This window comes from Labrus bergylta, chromosome 16, assembly GCF_963930695.1.
Source record: "Labrus bergylta chromosome 16, fLabBer1.1, whole genome shotgun sequence".
Taxonomy (NCBI): Eukaryota; Metazoa; Chordata; class Actinopteri; order Labriformes; family Labridae; genus Labrus; species Labrus bergylta.
Window position 1 is genome coordinate 11,773,438 of NC_089210.1, and position 25,327 is coordinate 11,798,764.

At 41.7% G+C, this 25,327-nt stretch overlaps 1 protein-coding gene across 4 annotated transcripts; it reads right to left on the reverse strand.

Annotated features, from left to right (window-relative positions):
- Window positions 1-23: 23 nt before the first annotated feature.
- On the reverse strand, window positions 24-24,927 carry gpatch8 (G patch domain containing 8). Of its 4 annotated transcripts, none has more exons than XM_020652466.2 (8): window positions 24,787-24,927; window positions 20,688-20,765; window positions 13,486-13,558; window positions 6,949-7,016; window positions 5,988-6,074; window positions 5,696-5,839; window positions 5,451-5,581; window positions 24-5,053 (listed from the first exon to the last, which is right to left on the reverse strand). In XM_020652466.2, exons 1-8 carry the CDS (start codon window positions 24,829-24,831, stop codon window positions 1,204-1,206), a joined length of 4,476 nt encoding a protein of 1,491 aa, XP_020508122.1. In that variant the 5' UTR covers window positions 24,832-24,927; the 3' UTR covers window positions 24-1,203. The 4 variants fall into 4 exon arrangements, with proteins under 4 accessions (XP_020508122.1, XP_065821081.1, XP_065821080.1 ...); XM_065965009.1 differs by lacking the exons at window positions 20,688-20,765; window positions 24,787-24,927 and adding exons at window positions 9,294-9,335; window positions 16,518-16,534; XM_065965008.1 differs by lacking the exons at window positions 20,688-20,765; window positions 24,787-24,927 and adding an exon at window positions 19,724-19,739.
- Window positions 24,928-25,327: the final 400 nt, after the last annotated feature.

Sequence of the window (25,327 nt, forward strand, 5' to 3'; positions counted from 1 at the left end):
ATAACCACATATGGGAAACAACACATGGACTCAAGATTTTATTGGCTGAAACAGTAAGTTTAAAAAATACAGAGTTGCTACTGTTTGACAGATGATTCTTTTTCTTTTGCCAGCCCAGCCAGGGTCATTTGTTAACAACCTTCATAAAATACACACACGTCTGTCCTCTAATTATGTTTTTTTTTTTTTTTCCAATGCCAGTCTCAACCTCTAGAATGTTAATAGGTTAATCTAGAGCAGTTTTATTTACAAAATTACACAAAAGCAAAAACTCAGCTCTTCTTTATAAGAGCATTTTAGAAAATAATTTAAAAACAGAAAAATACAATTATTGCAGTATACTACAATCTTATTGTTACAGGATGCAAATGCACCACTTCCATGTACATATTTCAGTGCAATTCATTCAGGTGTTCCTTCACCACAGGGAACATGAGCTTTGCCTCTGGGCGAAAGGTATGTTGAACCCCCCCCCCCTGCCCCTCACATCACATTGCCCCTTGCTTACAGAGGGGATCCTATGTGACAATGTTGTAAAGATTTGGACTCCATAGTTATAGTTTCAAATGGTCATCATTGGTGGGATTCTTCACATTACACACTGATATATGTACAAGTTACTTCATAACAAATCACTTTAGACCATGAGTCCAACAGAGCGAGTAGTCTTATTAGAACATTAACAGAGTATCCGTAATCATGAAATAGTCTGTTTCAGAAGGTAACAGAATCCAAGCAGTTACAACAAAACTACTTACTCCTAACATGATTCTGCTTCATTTGTGAGCCAGTATTCCTCTTTTTGGCTGCCAAAAAGAGTGAGAGTAATATTTTTATGTGGAAAAAGGATCCAGTAGTTTCAGTGTCTATATACCTGAACCTGGAATATAAACCAGCCTCTTGATTAAGTCTATTTCAATATACTCCCCGTTTTACAAAGTCAGGGCAAAGTATGAAAAGAAAAATCTCATATGAGGCAGAAAAATAGTCAGTGACAATTTTGTCCAATCACAGGCAGAACCACTTTGTGGCCAAAACTAGCTGCACTGTGTAGGCCAGTAACATGGTGGTTTATTGACAGTTTCCTGTCTCAATGCCTGCATGGTGTCATAAAGACTTCATCTTTAAACCAAGATGGTTCTTGAAAAGTCTTTCTTCCAGTGATTGGATGCTGTGACTACACTCCTTTACTTGGTATGTTTCTCAAGAGCCATGGTTAGGTGGGTGCTGGAGGTCCTGCCCTGAAAAGATTGGATGTAGCAGTGGGTGAAGTTGGAGGGCTGCTGCTGCAGCAGCAGCCTGTGAGGGCCGCTGGGCAAAGAGTGTGGGGTAGAGGGCATGTGGAACATGGTGCAGAGCAAGAGGGGTGTGGTGAAGTGCAGAAGCCGGTATAATGTGAATGGGTTGACCAGAGAAGAAGGCCGTCGGGTGGGCAGGAATCAAACCAGCATGTCCTAATGAGTGTCCCAGAGAATGACCGAGGGAGTGTCCCAAAGGAGAAAGGGATATGGGGGTTAGGTGGTGCTGGGGAATGTGGTGTACCTGGGCCAGTTGTGCATGTGCAGGATGTGGGTGGTGGGGATGACCTGGGTGTATGCCCATGGCTGCAGCAGTGGCAGCATGATGCTGCAGGATGGCGTGTTGCACAGTGGTGATGGAAGTGCCTGAGGCCATAGACACTGTGGGCTGCTGTATGTGGATCTGCTGCAGGGTGGGTTGAGGGGGGGCTGGGGCCAAGTTAGCAGCAGCTGCTGCAGCTGCTGCAGCAGCAGCGGCAGAGGGAAACGTCTTTACCTGCTTAGCTAATAGCTGCTGCTGGATGTGCTGCTGTGCGGCCTGCTGAAGCTTGCTGTATTTCTCCATCTCCTCTGGAGTGAATGTAATAGGCTGACTCTCCAAAGGAGCCAGTCCATCCTCCTCGGCCTCCATGCCGTCCTCCTCCAGGCTTGGTGGTGGGTAAGCAGGGTAGGCATGCATTGGTGGCTGCTGCTGTTGCATTTCTGGCATGAGAGACTCCATCATGGGGTTCTGAGAAGGGTCATGTCCTGGTTCACCTTGGTACTGGGGTAACATCATTGAAGGCTCCTGTTCATACAATGGTCGTGGTTCTGCGTGCACTTGGGCTTCTGCGGTGGGGTGCTGACTTTCTTCCTGAACCACTGCGGTCTGTGGGGCCTCCTCAACCTTCTGAATGGGTGGAGCTGGAGGTGGTGGTGGAGGGGGGAACTCCCTAATAGGCTCTACTAGGAAAACCTCTTGCTCAGCCTCAGAGCTCTTCCCTGCTCCTGATTTGTCCCCGTCATCTGGTCTTGTGAGGGGGATCAATGGCTTTTTCCCTGCCTGTAGCTTTCCAAAGAGTGGCAGCATGGATTTGTTTCCCAAGGTCGGGGGTAGTTTGGGACCGAAGTAGCCCAGTGGTGGGTCCTTAATCTTTGATCCAGATTTTGTTCCTGTGGAAGAATCATCAGAGCTTTTCTTAGACTGAACCTTCTCCAATAGCTGGCGAGCAGTAAGGCTGTTTTTCTGTTCCCCTGCGTCTCGGGACCCTCCTGACCTTAGACCATGTGAGCTTGATGAATGTGTGTTGCGGTTTAAGGCTCGCGATGAAGACGAGCGGGGAGACTGGCAGCGGTAGATGTGAGAGCGGTTGAAGTCTCTTCGCTGTGTGTCACTGTCAGCTCGACCACGGGGGGCTCTTCGACGAGGGGAGCCTTTGGTGGAGCTAGAGGAGCGGCTACCTGAGCTGCGGCTTCGACTGTAACTGCGCCTCCAGGATCTTGCACTTGTGCTGCGGCTCCAACTGCTAGAGCTTCTGGAACTGCTCCGGTGGTGCCGCCTGTGCCTCTTCCTACGGCTGTAACTGTGTGAACGTGAACGTGACTCTTCAGAGGAGGAGGAGGAGTACTTGTGTCTCCTTGATCGTCTACGCCCTCGACTGCCCCTCCGCTCATATTCAGAATCTGATGAGCGTTTGGAGTGCCTCCGTCTTCGACCCTCTGTACTGTAGTCGCTGTAGCTGTCTGAGTAGCTACGGCTGCGGTGGCTGTACGCACTACTGCCTGCTGAGGAGCGCTCAGAACTGCTGGAATAAGAGTGACTACGGGAGTTTTTGCCACGGCGGCGACCATGACTGCTGCCCCGTCTTTCCCCACGTCTCGAGGAGCGGCTGCAGGAGCGCCGCGATTCCTCACTGTGGTGGCGCCGTTGTTCCCGAGGACTTGACCTATGATGACGTGAGCGCTGAGTGTTGGAACCCCCTTCTTCTTCACTCTCACTGCTTGGAGGTCGACCAGGACCGGGACTCTTCTGGGCCGAGGTAGAGCAGGAGGCACTTTTAGATGCACTGGAGTCAGTCTTCTGTTTCTTGGTACCGCTGTGCTCCTCTGAGGAGTTGACCTTCTCAGTGCCTTTACCAGCTGCTCCTTCATCAGCTCCAGACTTACAAGGCACTTCCTTAGCAGGACGTTTCCTCTTCCCTGTTTCTGTTCCTGTATTTTCTGTAGACCCTCCCCCTCCAGTTGTCAGCTGAACAGAAGAGGCAACAGCTTTGTCTTCTGACTTTGGTTTGGATTTTTCATCACCTGTTGCCTCATCTTGATCTGGTGCCTTGTTTTTGTTCTTCTTCCGTTTGTGTTTTTTCTTCTTTTTTGGCTTCTCCTGTGTTGCCTCAGTCTCTCCCTCTGCTGCTTCTTTAGTCCCTTTTTCTTTTTCTTTGCGCTTTGAGTGCTTTGCGGACTTCTTATGCTTCTTCTTTTTCTTCTTCTTCTTGGCATTAGTGCTACCTGTTGCAGGTTTTTGCTCATCACCTTCTGGTTGGCCTGGCTCTCCCTTCATCATTGGTTTGTCTTTGTCAGTGCTGGTCCCAGGTTTAGTTGTATCTGCTTCATTTGTGGACGTGGTTATCTCTTGGCCCTTGTCCTCGGACCCTTCACATGGCTTGGGGGACTTTGCTGCTTTACCACCGCGCGCTCCTTTGTTGCGTGACAGCTTGAAGTCAAAGTAGAGGGGATTGCAGCTGTAAGACAGGGAAGGTTGGGCTTTGGTGAATTCAAGAAGCTCAGAGGGCCACTGCAGGGTGGTGCTCTCATCTTTGCTCAGAACTGGGAAGAAGGGACCTGTGGGGATTTTAGGACCAGACCTTGAATCTTCAGCATCCTGTGTGCTCTCTGTTTTTTGTGCGGGGGAGGTGGGTGCAATGGAAGCTGCATCTGCTGCACATGACGACAAGTCATCTGTCTTCAATTTAGGAGACGGCGGAGCTAGCTCTGGATCAGGAGTTGAGGTGACGTTATCTTGTGACGTTATCTTGTTTTCAGTCTTGCACTCTGTAACACTGGGCTCTGTCTGTCCCACGCAGTCTTCATCCTTGTTCTCCTCCGACCCCTCTTCCTCATCTTCCTCTTCTTTGCTCGGACACTGATCAGTGGCCTTCATAAAAAGCAGAAACTGGAAGTGAGGCTTCACCCGGCAGTGGGCTGGAGGTATGTAGTGATAGTACTCAGGCTCCTGTCCAGCATATCCTTCCTCTTTTTTCATCATCATCTTTAGTTTGTTTAGGGTGGAGGCTAGAGAGGCTCCATCATCAGCCTGCTGCTCCTCTTCTGTAGCTACAACAATACTGACCTCTCCTCCTACTTCACCTCCCACTGATCCTTCCTTAGGGCTGTCTATGCTGCAGCCAGATGTCTCCTCCTGCACTAGAGCCTTTTCTCCTTCTTGGCCCTCCTCTTCCTCCATAGTCTCCTCCCCGTGATCAGCAAACACTGCTGCTGCTGTCTCCAGCTTCATGGGGGCTTTCTTGGCAAAAGAGAAGGACACGCTTACTTTGGATGCAGCACTGGAGGTTGGGGAGGAGGCACTGTTCTTGCCAAAAGAGAAGCTGATAGTTGATGCTGGCTTTGGGGAGGCTTGCTCACTTCTATCAGTTAGTGATACTTCCTGGACACTCTCCGTCAGAGCTGGGTTCTCAAGCGTCACGTTATCACTATCTTCTGCCTTTTCTCCGTCTACAGCGACTGTAGTAGGTTTGAACATGGGCCCACTTCCTGGAGTACTGAAAAACAAAAGCATCATAACTGTGAGACAGTATAAAATGTTTCCAACTGCAAATATTTTAGACACAACTACAGTGACAGTTCAACAGGAGAATTACTTGGATGTTGCGTTTGTCTTCACAAAGGGCCTCAAAATGTCCTGATGGTCTTAAGTATAAGAATTCAGAAGTCTGACATTATTTTGTGAAACAAAAAAATATGCATGGAAATTAATAGTTTTGAACTGCTGTGAGAGCAAATTATTACAATAACATTAAATCTATATTTGTTTTAAGATATGCGCTTTTTTGCTCAAACATTTTAACAGTGATCCATTGCACCATAAAAAATGTGCAACTGTGCTACCAAGGGACACAAAACTGGCCAGCAGAGGGCACTCAGGAAACAAATCCATACCGGTTCTGTTGTTTCCTCAGCTCAGCAAGCTCATGCAAACGGCGCAGCATCTTTTCTTGCTTCTTCCCACCTTTCCTGGAACGTGATGACACATTACGTGCAAACTCTCTTTGCTTGAGCTCTTTCAGCCTCTGAAAAAGACAAAAGCAAATAAGTGACTGAAAAATTCTGGACCGCTTCTCTCACAGGCAAAAAAACAGACAGTCAAGTGATCACAAAAGCATAAGAAATGATAACACAAGTACCTGCTTGTGAGCGTGGTCATAGGAGTTAATGTGGTTGTCAAACTCCTGGTGTTTGGTGTACTGTTTGTCACAGAGCTCACAGTAAAAATTTGCTCTCAGGTCTTCAAGAGCCTTTGCAATGGCTTTCTCCTTTTCCACCTGGTCCTTTTATTGATGAAAAACACAAGAGTGAATTAATCTTAAAGTGCAGAAGAAACCACTAAACTACAGATAGTAGAGTGCTGTTCTCCTGTTTCCTTTTAAGATTTATTTTTGAATCCCAGAAGAAAAAAAAAAGGGGGGGGGGGCTTACCTTGTATTTCTGCCGTAGTTCTTCTGTGTCCTCCTTCTCCACTTCCAGCACTCTTCTCTTCTCTGTGGCATCCTCTGCATAATCCAACTGAAATGACAAAAAATTGATTAGAGAACTCAAAACTAAATTCTCTGGAATTTGAAGAGTTTACAGGATTAATAACTTCAGAATTTGGACATGGATGCCAATTATTCTTCAAGAGGCTTTGGAAGTCCTTTGTGAGTATGCAACCAAGGACAGCCTTTGAAATATATATAGCTGTTTTCACATATGCACTCCTGCATATATATGGATAATTTCAGGAGGACTGCTCCAGATATTCTCCTGACCTGGCTGTTTACATATGCACCTCAAAGGGGGTTTGGGTATCCCTGTCAGATGGGAGAGGGGACAGGGGATCTCCTGAGTTAGGACATGACGTAAAAAAACCGATGCAGAAGTAGAGGACGAAGCAACAGAGTCCGCTATACGACACTATAATGACAGAATTTGTCTTTATATCAATGCTACATGTAGCTCAACAGAATAACATTATCAACAAAAGAGCGGAGAAGAAAATACTGGAGTACAGAACACAATGCAGCCATTCAAATAACAGAGATCGTAGAAGTCTCGGTCATACAGTCTATGCAGTGACTCCGGTCAGTAATATCTTGTTGCATTCTCACATCAGCTCACTCAGACTTGTTGTAGAAAAAAATACTGGGAAGCTGGCAGGAGAGACTCTGGGTAAAGTCCAAGTGAAAAAACTTGGCTGTTTGCGTTCACATGTACAGCTCCTCCTGGAAATATCAGAAGTTTTCTGCAAGTGTGAAAGCACTATATTATAAGATTTAATATTTGGTAATTTTTTTTTATGGGTCCATGAGGTTTTGCTAGTTTTAATTCCCTGTTGTGTCTAGCATGTCCTTATTGAGACAAAATCTTATTAAGATGTGCATTAAAAAAAACAGCATCATACCTCCATCTCCATTCGTCCCATCCCCATGACATCATATTTGAGCACGATGGGCACAGGGTCGGTGCGTCCTGAGGTAAAAGAGACAGAGAGAGGACTGGTGAGTTTTTGAGACTGGGACAGAGGACCAGCTCGGAGACAGCCTGCTTTTAGAGCATAGGGTGCTGGGGTTAGAGAATTTTGCCTTGAAGTGCAAAGAGACCAGAAAGCTACAGTGAACCAAACACCAGCCATTCTCACAGCTTACTGCAGCCATCAAGTATCAATCAATTGATCTATCATTCCTTTAACCTGGCTGCTGATTTACATTTTGAATAACTCAAATTAGCTACAGGTGTCATTTTTAAGTAAATGGCATCAGTGTTTTGAGCACTATTTCGTTCATTAGAAGATGAAGTTCAATAGAAACAAGACTTTCAGCTTTAAACCAATCTGTTTCTAGATCTGCAGTGTAGCACCACCCACCACCCCCCTCTTTTACCCAGGCATTGCTGCAGTCCTATTTAACCAGAATGCCTGCTTTATCAAGGACACTACAGCTCGAGGGACAATGTGTTTGGTGTGTGTGTGTGTATAAAAGGAGTTGCAGCAGGCCTGCACAACTGCTGCCACTGCTCACTGAACAACACTGCGACATCCTTCATGGGGGAACAAAGCCTCCCAATAGTATCTAAAGTCTATTGCATCATCTCTTTCTGAAATGTCTGCAGGCTGGCTGACCTTTGCAAGCCCCCTTGCAAGTTCCAAATGTGGTCCCTTGTCCCTGGCCCCCTTGCTCATTGTGACTTGGGCTGAAAAGATTACTTCCCCCTGTCTATTTAAAACACATTACGTAAGCTGTGAAAAGAGCTAGATCGGAAGGAAATTAACTGTAGAAAATAAACAAAACCAAAGACAACCAAAAATCAACAAAAACAAAACAGAATGAAACATTAAAGATATAAAATATATATAAAAAAAATCAAAACTACTTTGAAGATTGACACAGAATTGCTTAATCCACTCATAATCAGCCAAACAAAGCAGAGAGAAAGACAGAAAAATTAAAAAAAAAAGGACACAAGCACTGAACTACAGCAGAGTGACGTCACAGGCCAGGTATCGCCATGGTGACAGTGCAAGGGATGGGGATACTTACCTGGTAAAACATGGGTATGGGTAGGAGAAGGTAGGGGAGGACAGACAGACAGATAGATAGACAGGGGAATCTCAACACAGAAGGCATAAAAAGAATTTGGACTAGTCTGCTGCTCCTGTTGCCAGCCAAATACAATATTCAATCTTACTGATAGTGATTATCAATTCAGTTTGGTTTCAGTTTTTTTCCTCCCACATACTTAATAATTTCTTTTCATGAATCAATTTTCTGTGTATACCATTGGGCATATGGAATAACTAAAAGCAATAGGCTCGATAGAACCATATATTTTATACCTGTGCCTAATACAGATGGTGGCTTTTCTTACTTACAGTTCAGGGTGTTCTCTAATAGAGTGAAAACCCTTTGGCATTAATACCATGTCAAATCTGCCACTCTTTAGTGGAGCTGTTTTGAGTTTGCAGTCAATTTGTGTGATAATAATATACTTAATACTATAAATGGAGCTACTTCCTGGCACATGCTTATTTTTCTGACTAAGTAAGTCATCACAGCCCAATGACATATTAATTCGGAAATCATAAATGCATGGGCATTGTAACACAATGGCCTGCTTGGACTATCTGTGCCACTGCAGTGTCTGGCAGCTTGGTGAGCTTTGAACTGGAAACCTCAACTCATTGCTTGACTGTGGACTCTTAATTCCACAGATGAAGTGAGAGGAGAAGACAAATTGTGTTTAATACAGATCACAAGACTCTCTACTTGTAGACTTGTGTGTCTTCTCTCTCTTTACCCAACAGTGGTGGAGAAGTGAAACCAAAGAAGTGTTGGTTTGTTAGCCAGCCACTGCAGTGATCAGTCCGACTGAAGTCACAAGCCAGGCCAAGGATTAAAGATTAATGCACAATTACAGTCATCCCAGCTATCACCAATCTGAGCACACAGTGACAATACTTCCACATTACCCATTCCAGTGGAAAAAAAAGGACCAGACAAAAACAATGCGTGTCTAAATCACAGGGTGTGAATCACAAAGTTAAAAAAAACTGAAAACAAACAAAATGACAATGTTCTAAGAGTAATACATATGCATGATAAAATACAAGCAGCAGAATGAGGACTAGTATAGAGAGAATTGGAAGCCTATGTAGCATTGGTGCTCTGATGAGAGGAAAACAAAAAATGGGAAAAATTAAAACAAAAACAAAAAAAAAACAATTCAATTGGGGGATAAAATAACATTTACCACTAAGTTTACCATCAGCACAACATGGGCAGGATCAAATCGCTGTAAAAAAGAAACACCAATTGGTTAAGCAGGAAGATTGAGGCACATAGAGAAGGGAGGGTGGGGTTGGGAGTGTGGCTTTTGGGTTTTGATGGGTTTATTACCAGAGGGGCATCAGTGTGTCAACCCCCCCCACCCCTCCCACCCCAATCCCTTCACGCAGGGCTAGGTGCTTACAGGGATATCCTCTCACCACTCTCTCCCAAACAAGCGTCCCCATCCCCCCTAGCCTAGCCATCTTGCTCTCTCAACCAGAATGTGCCAGTAACTTTTTTCTTTTGCCTAGCAGAACGACTGGAAAACCCACTAGATCATTAATTTCAGAGGAGCTGTACATTGTGAGGAGAGTCAGGATTCAAAAGTTAACATCTACTTTGAGTGTCTGGTACAGACACATTGCCATGACAACATTTTGTCATTTAAGAAATGTGATAAATATCTAATCTGAGATGATAAGATGATTCTTGGGACAACCACCATTTTCCCCCTTTGAGCTTTTTGCCTCAGAGATGCTTGTCAGCCCTGTTAGCAAATCTCCCTGATATCCCTACATTTCTTGGCTAGCTTACAGAAACTAACATTGTTTTGGGATGTGCTTTACCCCAGAACACATTTACACATGATAACATAAAATGTACCTGAGAAAAGAGCCAGCAAGGCTTTGAGCAGTGCTTAGAGTGGGGTCTGCATTGCTGTGTAGCAGAAGTTTTACCAAAGTACACTTAAAAATGTAATAGCAGGGGTGTTGCATTTCACTCTATCATGATGTGAAAGTAATTATTCAGTGTGTTACCTCCAACACTGCTTAAAGCCCCAGGTGAGTGCGACAGTTTTAGGCAGGCAGGAGTGCACCGCTGGGACAAACATGCTGTGCAGGAGGGGCAAAGAAACAGGGGGAGGACGGTAGCGTGTGACCATGGGGACAGAGACATTCAGGATGTCGAAGGGTGGTGAGGTTTTCCCTGTAAGTTGACTCTATGGCCCGGTAAGTAACAGACACACTCATCTCAGTCCCACATAATGACCACACACATACACAATTTTCACAGGTTTGGAGGTAGAAACAGGCAAACAAGCAGAGGGGGGGAAACTTCTCTACTCTGCAAGCCATTCAAAGTCTGATACGTGGTTACAGCCAATCAGATACCCAACAGCAGCAACGGAAACTCAAAGAGGAAAAAAAACTAACGTAGGTTGAGAAGATGATTCTAGGGGATGTGATGGAATCATGGCTTCCTAATTTTATCTTGATTTCAAATGGATTTTTTTTTTTGTTCAAATCAAAGCACTTTACTCTTGTGCAGATTATAATAAAGGTTTAGTGATTATGAAGCAAAGAGGAGGAAGCTGACAGAGGCCATTAGCCTACAGTATACTGTAAAAGGGATGTTACATTGAGGTCAACTGCAGAGTGGGAGAAAGAAAACACACCCACACACACACATACTGACATACAGAGGGGGTCCAACAAACCTTACCTAAAAAGGGGCAAAAGGGACAAAAGAAGAATAAGAACAAAGTCAATACAGTGAAAACTTAAAAAGGGGACACAATGCTTTCACTTCAAAATGTCAAAACCTTCTATTCTGGCAGAAGGACAGGAAAGGAGAGGAAGATCATAATGATTATCCAGCAGACTTCAGTGAGATGCAAAGGTGCATTTGTGCTGTGAGTCAAGTCTACTCCTTAGAGCACTGCTTAATTTGATTTAAGATAGTGGGCTCCAACACTGAGCCATTAATTCCTACACAACAGCTGGACACAGTTTGCCGCAGTCTCATCTGCCCACAAAGCAGGGTGCTTACATAACCACACGTTGGTGGTGCCAGTGGCAAAGACAAGAGCACAGTCAGCCCCTGCAACGTGTTCTCTCCTCCGCAAAAAGCATTCATCCTTATCACATCAAAAAGATTTTCAGCTGTTCAAGACCAGGTTGAAATAAACTACAACAGACACCAAATGCCAATCTCAGAAAGTAAGACTGCATATTTATTTTCCGTGAAGTTTTCAACCTTCCCAGAATAAAACAGCATCCTGGTCTTCTTTGGTGCCTGGCCAATGACATGCTGAACATACCTGTGAGACGAGACTGGGGACTAAGGCCATTCATGACCATGAACAAGTTGCGCTAGAGCAGCCAGGATACTGTCATAAGATCTGTGCATCTCTGGGAACTCACACAATAAATATTTAATGACCAAATGCCAGACCACTCCATATCATGGCTGTTCTATCAGAAGGACACAATGCAAACATACCGGTACCTTAATGAGCAGACCTCCCTGCAAGACTATTCCATCATATAAAACATAAAAATCCCTTCTTAGTACAAATTAAAAAGAAGAAAGTATTATAAATGTATCCCACTGGTTAAGTAGGAATAGAAACATAGATTAATTGGCAGTCTTAGTGAAGTACACCACCTTATAGGCCCCTTTATTTATGTGTCAAACCAGTGGCCATATGCTAGGGGCTGCTTTTTTTCAGAATGAGAGGTATTTCTCATTTAAATGATGATGGGTTTATAGGGAGAGAAATGCACTTGAGCAAGACCAAGTGAGCAACAGAGATAATGAATGGCATAAAGATCTCTGTATGAGAGTTATAGAAATGGAACAGATAGACCCAAGGTTAAAAAGGTATGGACCGAGGGGATAGAGTATGGTAGAGGAGATAGACAAAATTAACGCCAGAAATGATGAGGGAAAATAAGCTCCATTCTTATTGGACTGCAAGGACTCATTGGCTTGCCAGTGATGACATCACTTATGGACAATGTTAAGCATTGTCCTCTTAGGAGAAACTACAGGGAAGGGTTAGGCTTTGAAAAAAAAAAGGAAAGAAAGTTAGAGAGAATAAAGATACAGATGAGGAGTGGGAAAAGGGTGAAGAGACAGGAAGAGGCTCAGTGGACACATGCCAGGGCTCTGCAGCAGTGCCTCTGAACCAATGAGCCTGTGAGCACAGCAGGGTTGAGCTAATGAGGTGCTGATGTTAGCCAAGACCAACCTGCACACTCAGCTCTGTGCAGTCACTAGACCATCCATTTACATTCATGTCCAGAAAGCAAACCTCTTTATTGAAGCTTTCTAGTAAACTAGTTGAATGCATTCTAAATCTTGCAGAATTTATTCATGTGCAGAGCACAAAGAGCGTTAATGTGGTTTGTCTTTCAATATAATGAAGGGACAATCATTTTTTATCTTAAATATTAGACAAACTTTCAATGTTAAAGTAGTGTAGATACATCTTTAAGAGATTAAAAGTGAAATAGACTACAAACATTAAGAGCCTCCATTGAAGCCCCAGTAAAACCTAGTAGAAACATAATCCACACAGACTGAAATTTAGACTGTCGCCTGTGCCTTGGTTGTGAATTGGGTACAGTTTCATCGCCAAAGGTCAGAGTCTGTAAATATAACTTGCCCAAAAAAGGCCAAAGAAAATTTTTGTCTATTCAACTTAACTTAAGTTCTTTATACTGCTGCAAAGAAGCATCCATGATGCATTGAGTTCTGGCCAACATATTTGCTGATTTGTTTGTCCAGGGTTTATTGTGTTATCTTCATTATCACTTCTGCATTACTGAATAATAAATAATTAATTCCCATGTATCTAATGAAACCAGAGTAAAAAGCTAAAATTTTAATTTATCAGAAGATGTTTGTATTTGGTGAAGAAAGTAATATCTAAGGAAGATATAAGCTATAGATGGCTGCATATCAGCAATGACACCATAACCAGAAACTGTATGTGGACAAAATTGCATGCACTTAACCTTCTATTTTTGAAAGGCCGCCTTTAATCAGAAATTCAGTAAACTAAATGCGACATTGGATGACCAATCACTCAATTCCATCTCACAGCCCCTGCCATCTATGAACATCCGTTATCCTCCTCCCTCTTTAAGTTTCAGTCAACAACAGCATGAGAGCAACAGGAACAACTGTAACGATGGTTCTCTAAATAAAAATCTATTTCACATAGCAACAGACACAAAGGGAGAGATCAGAAAGAGAGTGTGAAGAGAAAAGGAAATTTGCTGATACAAAATACCTGGAAATGAGAGGGGGAAAGAAATGACAGAGGGCAGTGGCCCTGTACCACCAGCATACATTGAACATTTGTGTAGAGAAGAGTGATTCCTTACCCTGCATGGTTTTGCCAAGGCCTTGTCCCAACTTCCAGCCATGTTTCTGAAGCAGCCGGTGCCCGATGTTATCCTAGCAGAGAGAAGAGGAGAAAAAAACCAAAAATATTCCAATAATAAGAGAAGCTTTTCCCTCGTGGGCACTGGTAAAAAAAACAAAAACAAACATATAAATTAAAGAAAACACTCAGATCACGCTATCATCAGCACAACCACCACTACCATCATCATTATCGTTTTCCACATCACCTACAGCGTGTAACATCAGTGTCTTCCAGCACAAGGAGTGGTAAGGGCAGTAGGGGAGGTGGGAGGACATGGGAGATAGAGGTGTAGGAGACTGATAGGAAGGATAGCTTCCACTATGATACATGAGGCTATGTGTAGCCTGTAAACTACAGGACACCCAGTTTCAGTAGGAGTGCAGTTTAAAAACCTTTTTGAAAAGGCAAATAAATTGGGCATGAGTATTTCTATTGTTTTGGAAGATAAAGATAACACATCAAGTCACATCCACTAACTGAGGAGGAGGAAGGAGAGGGTAATATATATGTATCACACGCATACATATATGAACCACTACAGAGCAAGATCTTAGTACACAAAGAAAAGTGACACAGAACAGGTATGGAAATCTTGCATCAACAAAACAAAGACCAGAAACTCCAAGCTTGCTGTGATTCTGTAACCATGACAAGGGGAGCACCATGAAACGTATGCAGCTGTCACAAAAAATACAGCGAGAGGTAGAGATAGTAGTGGAGCTTGTGGGCCTTGGATTACCATTACAAGGCCCAGGGTGGACAGAATATGCACGTGTGAGGGGGTATGTGGGTGTGCAGGTGAACAAGAAGAGACGTTGTGTGCATGTGGCCCCATTGGATGTACTAGAAATAGATGTTGTGCATTTCTTTAGCAACCTCCTGCCTCTCTGGTCTGTTATCAATAGTCTGGCCCCTACCATTTTTACATTTTCTTACTATTATCAAACATCTAGTTTGATCATCCATATCTTTACTATCTAAACTCTAAAACTAGATTGCCTTTACAAAGCTTTGTGATAGTTTTTAGCAGGTATAAATGTATCAAAGGCAGCTTGATCATTATGTTTACAGTGGACTGAGAAAGTATGCATATGCAGTTAAAGCAGTTAACAAAACTTATTTTTGTGGAAAGGATCAGGCAACTGATAAAGATTCAATGAGGTTGGAGAGAGCGAGAACATACACAACAGGAATTTCTAGCAAACTTGAGGCCAAATGTGCATGTGTCTGAGACTGTTATATCACTAGTATGAGTCAGCAGGAAAAAAAACATTGAGTGAAATGCAAGACCATCCCACCACTACACACTACAGCACATCTTCAAGCACAAATAAACAAGGAAACAATGAGATTTCTTAATAAGCAGTGTTTTTATGTTGTGATTATAACTATTCCAAGCTTAACTAACATTCACCAGAGTGCTGCATTCTACCAAAAAACATACAAACCAAACAAAAAGGATATTTATAATCACAAAGAGATTGACATCAACTTTCACAAACAGAACGTGAATGTGTTGGAAAAAAACAGCATGCAGCTTTTTGTTAAATACTTTTAACAAAAAGGATCGTCGGTGTTAGTAGTGCACAGTGAATGGTACACATACAGAGGAAGGGATGGGCTTTAGGTGGAGGGCAGGTGAACAAAACTCCAAGTGTGTTAGTCTCGGTTGGATCAGGCACAGAGTGGAGGGTGATGGCTCAACAGGGCTCAATTAGTTCTCTTTGACAAAAGAGGAGGTCGGAACAGAGCAGGCTGAGCCATGGTGGAGGTGTGATTCTGGGGTGGTGGAGGTGAGCTGGACTTATATGGGTTAGTGCTTGAGAAGGGGAGTGGTAGTCACACACGCACACTGCATCTCTGCCCACAAGGTGTCAAAAAGGATCAATTTGGCATAATCCATTTGGTAACCACTGTGTGGTAATTCAGCGCAAACTGTTGCCTTCCTTTGCCCCATTCAGTAATTACTAAAAAAAAAACACTTATCCATTATGAAAAGTGGAATAATACATATATCCAAAAGATCTGTCTTATATTTGCTTTTAAGCCCCGAGAGAGAGGCTGGACTGCTTCACTTCCTGTTTCTATTTTCCCTCCATTCCATGGATGTATGAGCCATGTTTGCACTGTGTGACCATCAGATCCTGTCCCGCTATCAGATGAGATAAGAGAGGAATCTTTGCTGTGTAAAAAAGACAGCCTACAATACAAATGCACTACATAAAAAATGCTGTCACAGTTTTTAAGATTTCCCTGCTGGGAGGTCCTGCACATAAAGGTAAACAGAATTTGAGGCTTTTTGGCAATTGGCATTTGTTGCCTTCTTCCTGGTGGACAACACATCCACTGACTTCACTGTGTAGGAAAACACTGCAGAGTTTGCTGCATTGAACACCTCCCCTCCAGCTGACATTGGGTATGCTTCTGTCCCTTACTGCAGTATTATGGTGCAGTAACACTGTACACATGATCATTTATATTGATTCTGAGGATTATCTGATCTACTGAAGCTTTGAGAAAGGAGGAAAATGAATGCTCCCTACCCTAAGCTCCCTAGCTGCCTGATAAATACTTCTGCTCAGCATCTTCACTATCTGTAAGCTGATGTTTTCTTTTTATTACAATAGTCAGAAAAGTCTCACCAATGAGGGCAGAATGACTGCAAACCTCTGCAAGCTTAGAAAGCTCGACATTGACTTACATGTGTTTATAGAGGCATCTGTTTGTCCTCCTTATCTCAGCAAAATTTTAAAAAGAAAATAAAAACAGGAAGGGCAGGTTTGACGAGGCACCAGTTGTGTCTGATGACACTGATAAAGAGGATAGGTTCAGAATGGACTTTGCAAAAATTAGAGGGCGGAGATGAGGCGCAGACTGTGTGTTTAACGACAAATAAGTGCACCAAAAGAATAGACAGACAGACGGATGGAAGCAACGACGGCGAGTCCAACAGCAGTGCAAGTGGAGTGAAGGCATTTCCATACGAACCTGGCTTTAAAATACTGGGCTGTCAAAGAAACAGTCACACGTGACACAACGTAAGAAACCGGCCAAACGCTTTCAAACTGCAATTCTTCTTGCTTCTCTAGTTCTTAAAAATGCAATACTCTCTCTGCTTTAAAACAAACATAATACTTTACACAAACAGAAAAGGTAGGTATGTCAATAGATCCACCAACTGACTGTTAATACAGTAAAAGGGGAAAACACAAAATGTTAACCAAAGAAAAGATATCTATAGGAGGGTGTGGTTTTTAAAAGTGTGCACTGTGTAGTCATTGGCACAGTATGGAGAGAGAAGTGGGTCAAGGAAGTGATATGCAGGGGACCTCGCCTAAAGACCTCAGAGTATGTAGGTATCTTAATGCTTCTCATGTACAGCATATAGACTTAGACTTAGAGTCTCTATATATATGTGTACAGTACCGGTGTGTTTGAGTCCCTGTGCAGGGATAAGAGATTGCTCTCGCTAAGAAAACCTAAGAGAATGATCCAACCATATTAAGTTACAGAACCTAAATAAACCTCATACTAACAAACAACAGATCTGAAACTCTGCTTGTTTTGAAATATGGCACAGGCTCTCTCTTGCAAAAGGTGGGCTGCAGCAGTTACTCATCATCCTTTCTAGTGTCTCTGAAGAATGTCTTTTGGCAAGTGCTGAAGGTGGAACTGCTGTCTGCTGCTCCTCATGAACTCTTACAGCTCCCTTGTGTTTGTTGCTCTTTACATTCTTTGTCAGCCCCAAATACAGCAGGTGTGGCCGAATGGAAACAACGAATGTTCTAAAAAACACTTAAAACAGAAGGCTCCCTTTTCCAAGTAAATAGAGGTTACGTGTTGATGCTCGGACTAACATGAGGGGATTAAAGATTTCATTAGCTATGTGATTGGGGAAATGACAGAAAAGCACAGTCCAATTAAAGTAGATTTTAATACAATGATTAAATATACATACTTACCTCATTATTGTGAAGGAACAATTCATCAACTGGAAGTTTATCAAAGTGCTCTTGAGTTAATGACACTGAATTTTGAAGGGGTCTCCAACATTTATATCAAATAGAAGCCCTTCTTTGGGTTTGGCTAGAAGTGTCATTATGTCTCCCAAGTATGAAACAAGTTGGTCGGACTAGTTTACAGACGTGTGCTCTAGGGTTACTTTTTTTCTCCAGTCTTACACCATTTTTGACAAAAGGAAAAAATAAATAATTCACAGGACCCCAGAAATGAATGCATAACCCCTGCGATTGTAAAAAATATCAGTCACAATCTGAATTGTTTGACAGTCTTTCTTTTCTTTTTTAAAACATATATAGCTGAAGTAAGAGTTAACCGTATCAAAACGCTATGATACAGTTAGCTGATTCAAAAATGTTAACCATCTAGATAATAAGGAAAAATCATCTTTGGCTGTTGAACGTGTGTTTCTTCAATTGTATGGTGGTTATGTGTGGTTACAGTGACTCTGAGGCTGCCCGCTGCATATCGCTCAGGGACAGGGTCAGGTAAAGAGAAGGAGGGTAGGGTGGAGGGACTGGGAGGGGCAGGGGACGAGGGAAGTATGAGTCTGGGAGGACATCTGTAGTTGTGATTAGGACAGAGTGTTGTGAGAAAATAGTACTGAATGCTACCAAGTTAACACATGCAATGCAAAACAATGTTAGAGAAAAAGAGCAAAGACCAAAAGGGGAAAGACAGAAAGAGAAAAAAGATCCCAATAAAGTACCACAGACCTCTAGCTGCCTAAAGATCACACACAGTAAGTGGCAGGGGAGGGGCTCCAAGAAGCTGGGCTGAAGCATTCACAGACAGCTCTGAGATGGACAGACCTGTGTGCCTCACAATATAGTTAAATAATGAATGTAGGGCTATGTGTTTTAATATTTAACTATAGATATTAAGTGTACTGTAGCTCATACCTAGCATACAGGCATCAGGCACAGCATGAGTTGATACATTTCTCTCATCTTTTATCTTGGCAGTTGCTGATAGACGTTTGGCTAATATGTTGGTATATTTGATCTTGCAAACAAAATACATTTGAAATCCTTTAAAATGTTTTATTAGTGGCAAACTATTATGGTAACTTGCCTGCAGATAAAAACTCTTCCACCATTTTGTTTCCATGCCACAAAGAACATGCTGGTGTGCAAGTATTAGAATAACTGGTGACAACGTGAGAGCCTACAGCACCTCTGATGTGGCCGTTTTTATACACAGATGTGTGAAGAACTGTGTGATGCTGCAGCGTGGCCCTCAGTGCCCCTCCACAAATAATAGTGCAGGAGCCAAAGAGCCACTCAAGCCAGGTGAGCAGGCCACCTCTCTCCCATTCTTTTCTCCCTCTCCACCACCCACACACAGAGGGTTGTTGGCATGTGCTTGTGAGCATGTACGTCATGCATAAAACTCAACCAGGATATAATATTCAAATGCTCTTGGTTCACTAGACTCTGGCTATCAGAAACACATGTTAAGACAACAGATGTTTTTGTTCAGGGAAAAATAACAAAAAATATAAACATTTGTCTTTATTATTAATAAGGAGTGAACTTCCTCATGCTGCCATCTAAATAAAAACAGAAAAATAGAGTGCCCCAGTGACATTATTATAGGTTACAGGTCTTTTACTTGATGTAAAAAAAGGGCAAATGTTTAAACTTCTCAATTATGTACATAATCAATTAACATAGCTTGAGATTGCTGCTCAATGAAACTGTAAAAAAAAAAAAAAAAAAAAAAAAAAAAATCTATACTTTGATCTGTACCCGGCTGCTGATCCTGTGTGATTGTATAACAGAGCACATATATAATGTCAGGGAGAGGTGACCTTACACTGTGGGTTAGAGGAGTTTGGGCCTGCTCACCACAGTGCTTTAGAGACAGAAGGGGGGATGGAGAGAGATGGAAAGACAGAAAGAGAAGAGCTCCCTGCGCTATTATTTATGTGCCTCTTCAGCGAAAAATGCAGTCCCAGTTGCACAAGCACCATGCCAGCACAGAATGACAGAGGGTACTGTACACCGAATCACTGTGTAGTAGGGAGGGAGGGGGAGAGATAGAGAGAATAAAGATGTAGAGTGTGACAGCAGTGAAACAGATAGAGAGAGAGAGAGAGAGAGAGACAGTCAGAGAAGCGTTACAAGGACCCTAAAGATAGGAGTAAGAAAGCAGAGCGTGCAAATACAAACCGGGTCATTGCTGCTTAGCTAATAGGGGCCAATTCGCTGCAGGAGAGAAATGTCGAACACCCCAAGTTGTGGACAATAAGATAACTGTCCTATAGGCAAAAACACTATACACTAACACAGAAATTCTAAAGCTACACAAAACCCACTCACTCAAACACAAATGTAGCCATTCACACAATCTAATGTCTATTTCTTGGTTGCTAATTGGAGTGGAACAAGCACAGCCCTCTATTCATTACCAGACTTGTGTGATCCTACTTATAAATTGATGTATACTTGTCAAATTTAGGCTGTTTTATATCCAAATTAACGCCAAAACATGCGTCTGCTCTGTAGTTCAGAAACCCCCCCTTTGAAATTCAAATCAGTGGTTAAATAGTTAAATCCAAAAAAAGGGAAAAGGTCCTTAGAAGTGTTATATATAAATAAAGATCATTTGTGTAACTGAATGTCTCGGAAGAGAAACTGCACTGTTATCCAGAATAAACTCATATTACTCTTATTATAATCTCTTAAATGTCTTTTGGATTAGTTTAAAATGGATGAAGAGCTAAAATATATCCTAACAAGCATTAATAACTGTGCTTTATCCACTCCATACAACAGTCATCTCATCTCTCAGTACTAAGATGACTAAGAATGACTAATGGGAGATTGACATAAGTTTCAAACATTTATCTGTAAGCTCTACATGAAAACAGGTAGATCTAGTTCTTACATTATTGTAACTGTGGTAATGGAGTAGGCAGAGGACATGGGAAGGGGGGAGGACTTAAAAGGGTATTAATGGACATGAGACAGGTGATTCTACAGGTTAGGTGACGAGTGTGTTTAAGAAAACACTGGATGCATCTACATGTACAGGATGACCTGAGTAAAAAAGGTGTGCTTCTTATTTCTCCCTGGACCACTCATCCAATCTCACAGCTGGTCCAATAGTGCCTAATGATAGATGTTGCCTTACCGATTCGATGGGCTTGTCCAGGGATGCTTGCTCCAGTTCCAACTGGCCCTCTTCATACTGGTCAAAGTGATTCCCACCCTGAGTGACAGACATTTAGGCTCATTTTAGAGACATAGAACTCAGTCATGCTTGATGTGTGACAGGGCATAAAGAAATAGACTATTAACAGAAGAAAAATCTTTAATTATTCTGATAAGCAAATTTTGAGAAAATCTTTGTATTTAGAGTACCGTTAGACAAAAAAAAACAAGCTTGATTAATATAACTTGTTGTACTTGGTAGTAGTTATATTACCAGCAGCACAAAAATAATTCACATTGTCGTCTCTTCTTGGCAAAATTCATTTGTTTTACCATTCAGCATAATGGGCAGAATTATAACAATACTTAAGTTTTTTGATAGAAATTAATTTTAACATAAAAGCAAAACTCACATTACCTAAATAATAACTATCTGAAGAATACACAGACTTACAATAATGAGTAAAGAAAAAACCCCAGAAAGTGCAGCATTGATACAACTGACATGCACTAAAGAAAAACTGCAGATATGCTAAATATAAATGTGAATGTGTTAATCAATTTATTGCTCATTATACCCTTATGACATCTCCAATCATCCAGTTATTTCATTTTTAAAAGAGCTTTTAAAATAAGGTTTAAAGTATAGCTCACATGTCTGCAAGCAAATGCTTAAGTTCAGTCAAACATCAGTGAAGATTTTGTTCCTCCTTGTTTGTTTCTAGAATTTGGATCACAGCTCTGTATAGACTTACTGAACCTTTATTTTTTGAGTATGTGCCCTGCTTGGCACAGAGTGTGAGTAACAAACAGGCTTGCAAACCAAAAGTAGGTTGTTTATAGAGCAGTTTCTGCCCTGAGACAGATGGTTTCCTCTCTTCAGCAGCAGAGGAGAAAAGAAGGTCATGTTTGTGAGTCTGTTTTCGTGTGACCTTCACACAAGCAGAAAATTGAACGATTCAAGTAGTCTAGTAGTCATTTCATTATTAACTAGGGGCTTGCAGCTACTAGCAATGGACAAGCATCAACAACTCAAAATTGTGAACCAACTCACAAAACATGCATAATTTTGAGGTTTTTTTTACTTACTCATCAAATGATAGGGGATGCACGGCAGAATATTTACATTTTTCTTACCATAATAGAAGACTTACAATGTGCAGCTTAGCTACACAGATGTGTGGCTAACATTGCCGTAAAAAGACAATGTGAATATGGGCTTGTCTGTGAAAGACACTTTACCCCACACACTCTCTAGGGGAATCTGGTTTTGCAGAGATAAGCAACTGCTCAAATTAGCCTGCAATAATGAGGCGATGTGATGCCACACTTTCAGACATTATTTCCAGTGAAGCTGTGGATATGAGGAGAGATGCAAAGGAAGTGCATAGGACTTACTTGAGAATAAATCAATGACTCCCCCTCCCCAGCTCTACTGCTCAGACCACTTTGTCATACCAGCACAAATCCTACCTACCCAATCACTTTTTCTTATGCCAATGCTGCTTGCATTGATCATCACTCTGTCCATTGATGTTTATTAGATCAATCAAACAATCAATCAATATTTGTATAGCTTCATTACAAATGTTCTCAATACACTTAGCAAAAAGAGCAGGCCTACACCATTTTCTTTCTTTCTTTATTATATTATTTACAAAGACCCAACATTAATCTTCCATGAGCACAGCACTTGACAACATTAAGCAAAGAGTACATTTTGACTACACTGATGCACACCATCCCACATAAGAATTAAGAGAACTTCTGCAAGACACCTCCATGGAAGCTTATAAATTGACTGGTGTGTTTCTAGAACTCAAGGTCTACATGTCATGGCTCAAACAACAACAATGTAAATCAATAGAGCTGACAGAGCTGTTAGACTTGTTGTGCTGTCGATATTAGGTAGACAGTCTGTAGGAGTTTCCTGCACTGGTTGCTTGGCAGCAGGCTTTAGTCTGTGGAGTCAGAGGGAAACTTTCTGAATACTGAACATATGAATGCCTTCACAGCAGATCTCAAACACAGAGCTCTACTGTGCTGCGATGCAATAGCTCTCAACAGACTCATTCAGACTATACAGAAATTCACCTCTTACTGACAAAACAGCAGAATGCAGAGTTCCCACTGGACACCAAAACAGAGGGTATGGAGGGAGAAAAAAAAATCGCTCCACAAATGTTTTTTTTTATACAAATACACAAATTTGTAAAGGGTTTCAGCTAGAAAGCAAAATGTATCACTATTCTTTCTTTAACAGTTATTAAACCAAATGCCTTAATCCTAAACTAGGCTTTACTCTCCTGTAAAATTAAACTCTTTAATGTGGATGTTATAGATAGCAGAAAAGCTGTCAGCAAAATGTAAGAAAGAGATGCTGGGTTGGTGTTCAGATTATTCATCATAGTCCTTTGTCTGACCCTGAACATCACTGTTTACTCGACAACAATCACAAACCGCTGGAGAACAAAGCCCACACAGGTGAGAGAGACCAAGCCAATGTTCTTTAGATGGGCACCAAATACAGTCACTATTTATTTATTTATATACAAAAACATCAAGGACTCATTCTTTTATTCAAGCAATGGACAAAGTTAATGGTTTTTTCGAACTGATGAAGAAAGCCATTTATAACTCAGCACATCACCTATGAATTCCCTGATCTTTTAAAACTGAATTATATATATGGGGCTTTTTATGCCTTTATTGTAGAGACAGTGGATAGACTCAGAAATTAGGGGGGGGGGATTACATAGGGCAAAGAAGCCCTGGACTCAAACCGGGCCGCCCACTTTGAAGACTGCAGCCTCTCTGTACATAGGGTTCACAAACTAACCACTAGGTCAGCGTCACCCTGTTAAGACTGAAGTTTGATCATATTTTTCTGGATTAAAAATAATAATAATCATAATTACTGAAACCACTAAATTGATCTTAAGGCGATACAGATTCAGTAATGAAATTATGTGGCACAGGAAACACAAAGGTTACTGAAGATGTATCACTTTCAATTTCAGTTGGAGACAATTATATTGAAGAATTAAAAACCTGCAAGGAAGATTTACAATGTGTGAAGACACCAAGTATGACTGGATGCTGGGTAAGGCAGGGGAAATAAAAAGCCACCTGACGGATCTGAGAGATTCTGTGATTAAATATCTAATTAAAAAAACCCTTGATTGAAATTGTGGACTAAGCTTATTTTGTCTGCAGTGTGTTTTGTTTTGTTTAACTGGGTGCGGCCTTAGATTACAGATAAAGGAGCTAAAGACAAACAGCTCAAACATGGACTGGGAGATTCTGCCAGTCCATCTCCAGCACTGCTGTTGAATTGAAAACCCCTGTGTTAATGCAGTATTATTAATCACGTTTTAAATGGTAAGCAGCAACTGTTTATTTGGCACGACGATTGGTGTTACTTTGACAAAACAAACAAACAAAAAAAAACTACAGAACCAGAGAAACACCAATGAAAGGAGAGCAGAGGACATATTGTGAAACTGAAATATATCGTTGATATTTAATGACATAACGAAGGCGAATACATGTCATGACAATGAATAACAAACACTTACTGCAATAAGTTTAATGTAAAAGTGTAATACTAGTTGTGTTTTGTCAAAAATGATACAGCTATTTCTTGCTAATGCTGTAGGGTTTCCAATGTGCGTAGACGTTAGCTATTTTGCTAGCTAGCTTCGCATCGCTAGCATATGTCGATAAATAACCAGTCTACCCAAGGTCACTAAAAAGCTGGTTGTACTTCCAATGCTGTGGTGGTATTTGGAAGACTTCCTGTTGTGTATAATGCACGGTTCATAACACACGACATGGGTCAAACATAGCACGTAGCCAACCCCAGAAACGTAAGGGAACTTAAATCCAAAAGAGCCGCAGTGCACTTAGCGTTAGCTCATGTAGCTTGCGGTGCTAACAAGCGTCATCAAGACCTAAATGCACCAGACGGGTTTTCACATTTCCAAGTCGTCCGAAATCATTTAACTCCCCAATTGTGTTATGAAATGTCAACACGCGTCATGATGTGCCCGTAAGTGCATTCTTGTTGCATGCATTACCTGGAAATCACGCTCTTCGTTGAACCTAGAAAATCTGTCGGCCATTTTCTGAACCCAAGCAGCAAGCAGAGTCTCTGCTCGCTCTCTCCGTCTGTGTCCGACAGAAGTGTCGCTGTGGTGAAGATGTGCACTACCCACACGCTGCAGTCCCACTGAACCGACACAAATGTGATAACGTAAACCAATATAAATTACGATAAGCAACGTTTTAAGCGTGCTTCCGATGCTATTTGAGTGACATATTTGTTTACATAAATTCATTGTTTACAGATTAGTTTTTGACAGAATATTACGGTTGTTTATTTTATTTTTATTTTTTTTAAGATAAATTGGAAGTCGTGATGTGTACAGGAGCCCATGAAGTGTCCTTTAGCTGCAAGTTTGTTTTTTTATTATTATTATTTGCAAGTTGTTTTGTACCTTACAAGTATGCTATCCTTTTGCAGAACCTGCTTCATTAGAAAAAAAAAAAATCTTATTTATCTTAATTAATTTTTAATTCAGTTTAAATAATCAGTCACATTTTGGAAATGTCTATAGG

Excerpts from the sequence above, each read along its gene's own strand:
- gpatch8 (XM_020652466.2), bottom strand. The coding sequence starts at position 24,831 with ATGGCCGACAGATTTTCTAGGTTCAACGAAGAGCGTGATTTCCAG. Across the intron at positions 13,559-20,687 it reads TGGACAAGCCCATCGAATCG|GATAACATCGGGCACCGGCT; the intron begins GTAAGGCAACAT and ends TCTCTCTGCTAG. Across the intron at positions 5,840-5,987 it reads AACTACGGCAGAAATACAAG|GACCAGGTGGAAAAGGAGAA; the intron begins GTAAGCCCCCCC and ends CATCAATAAAAG.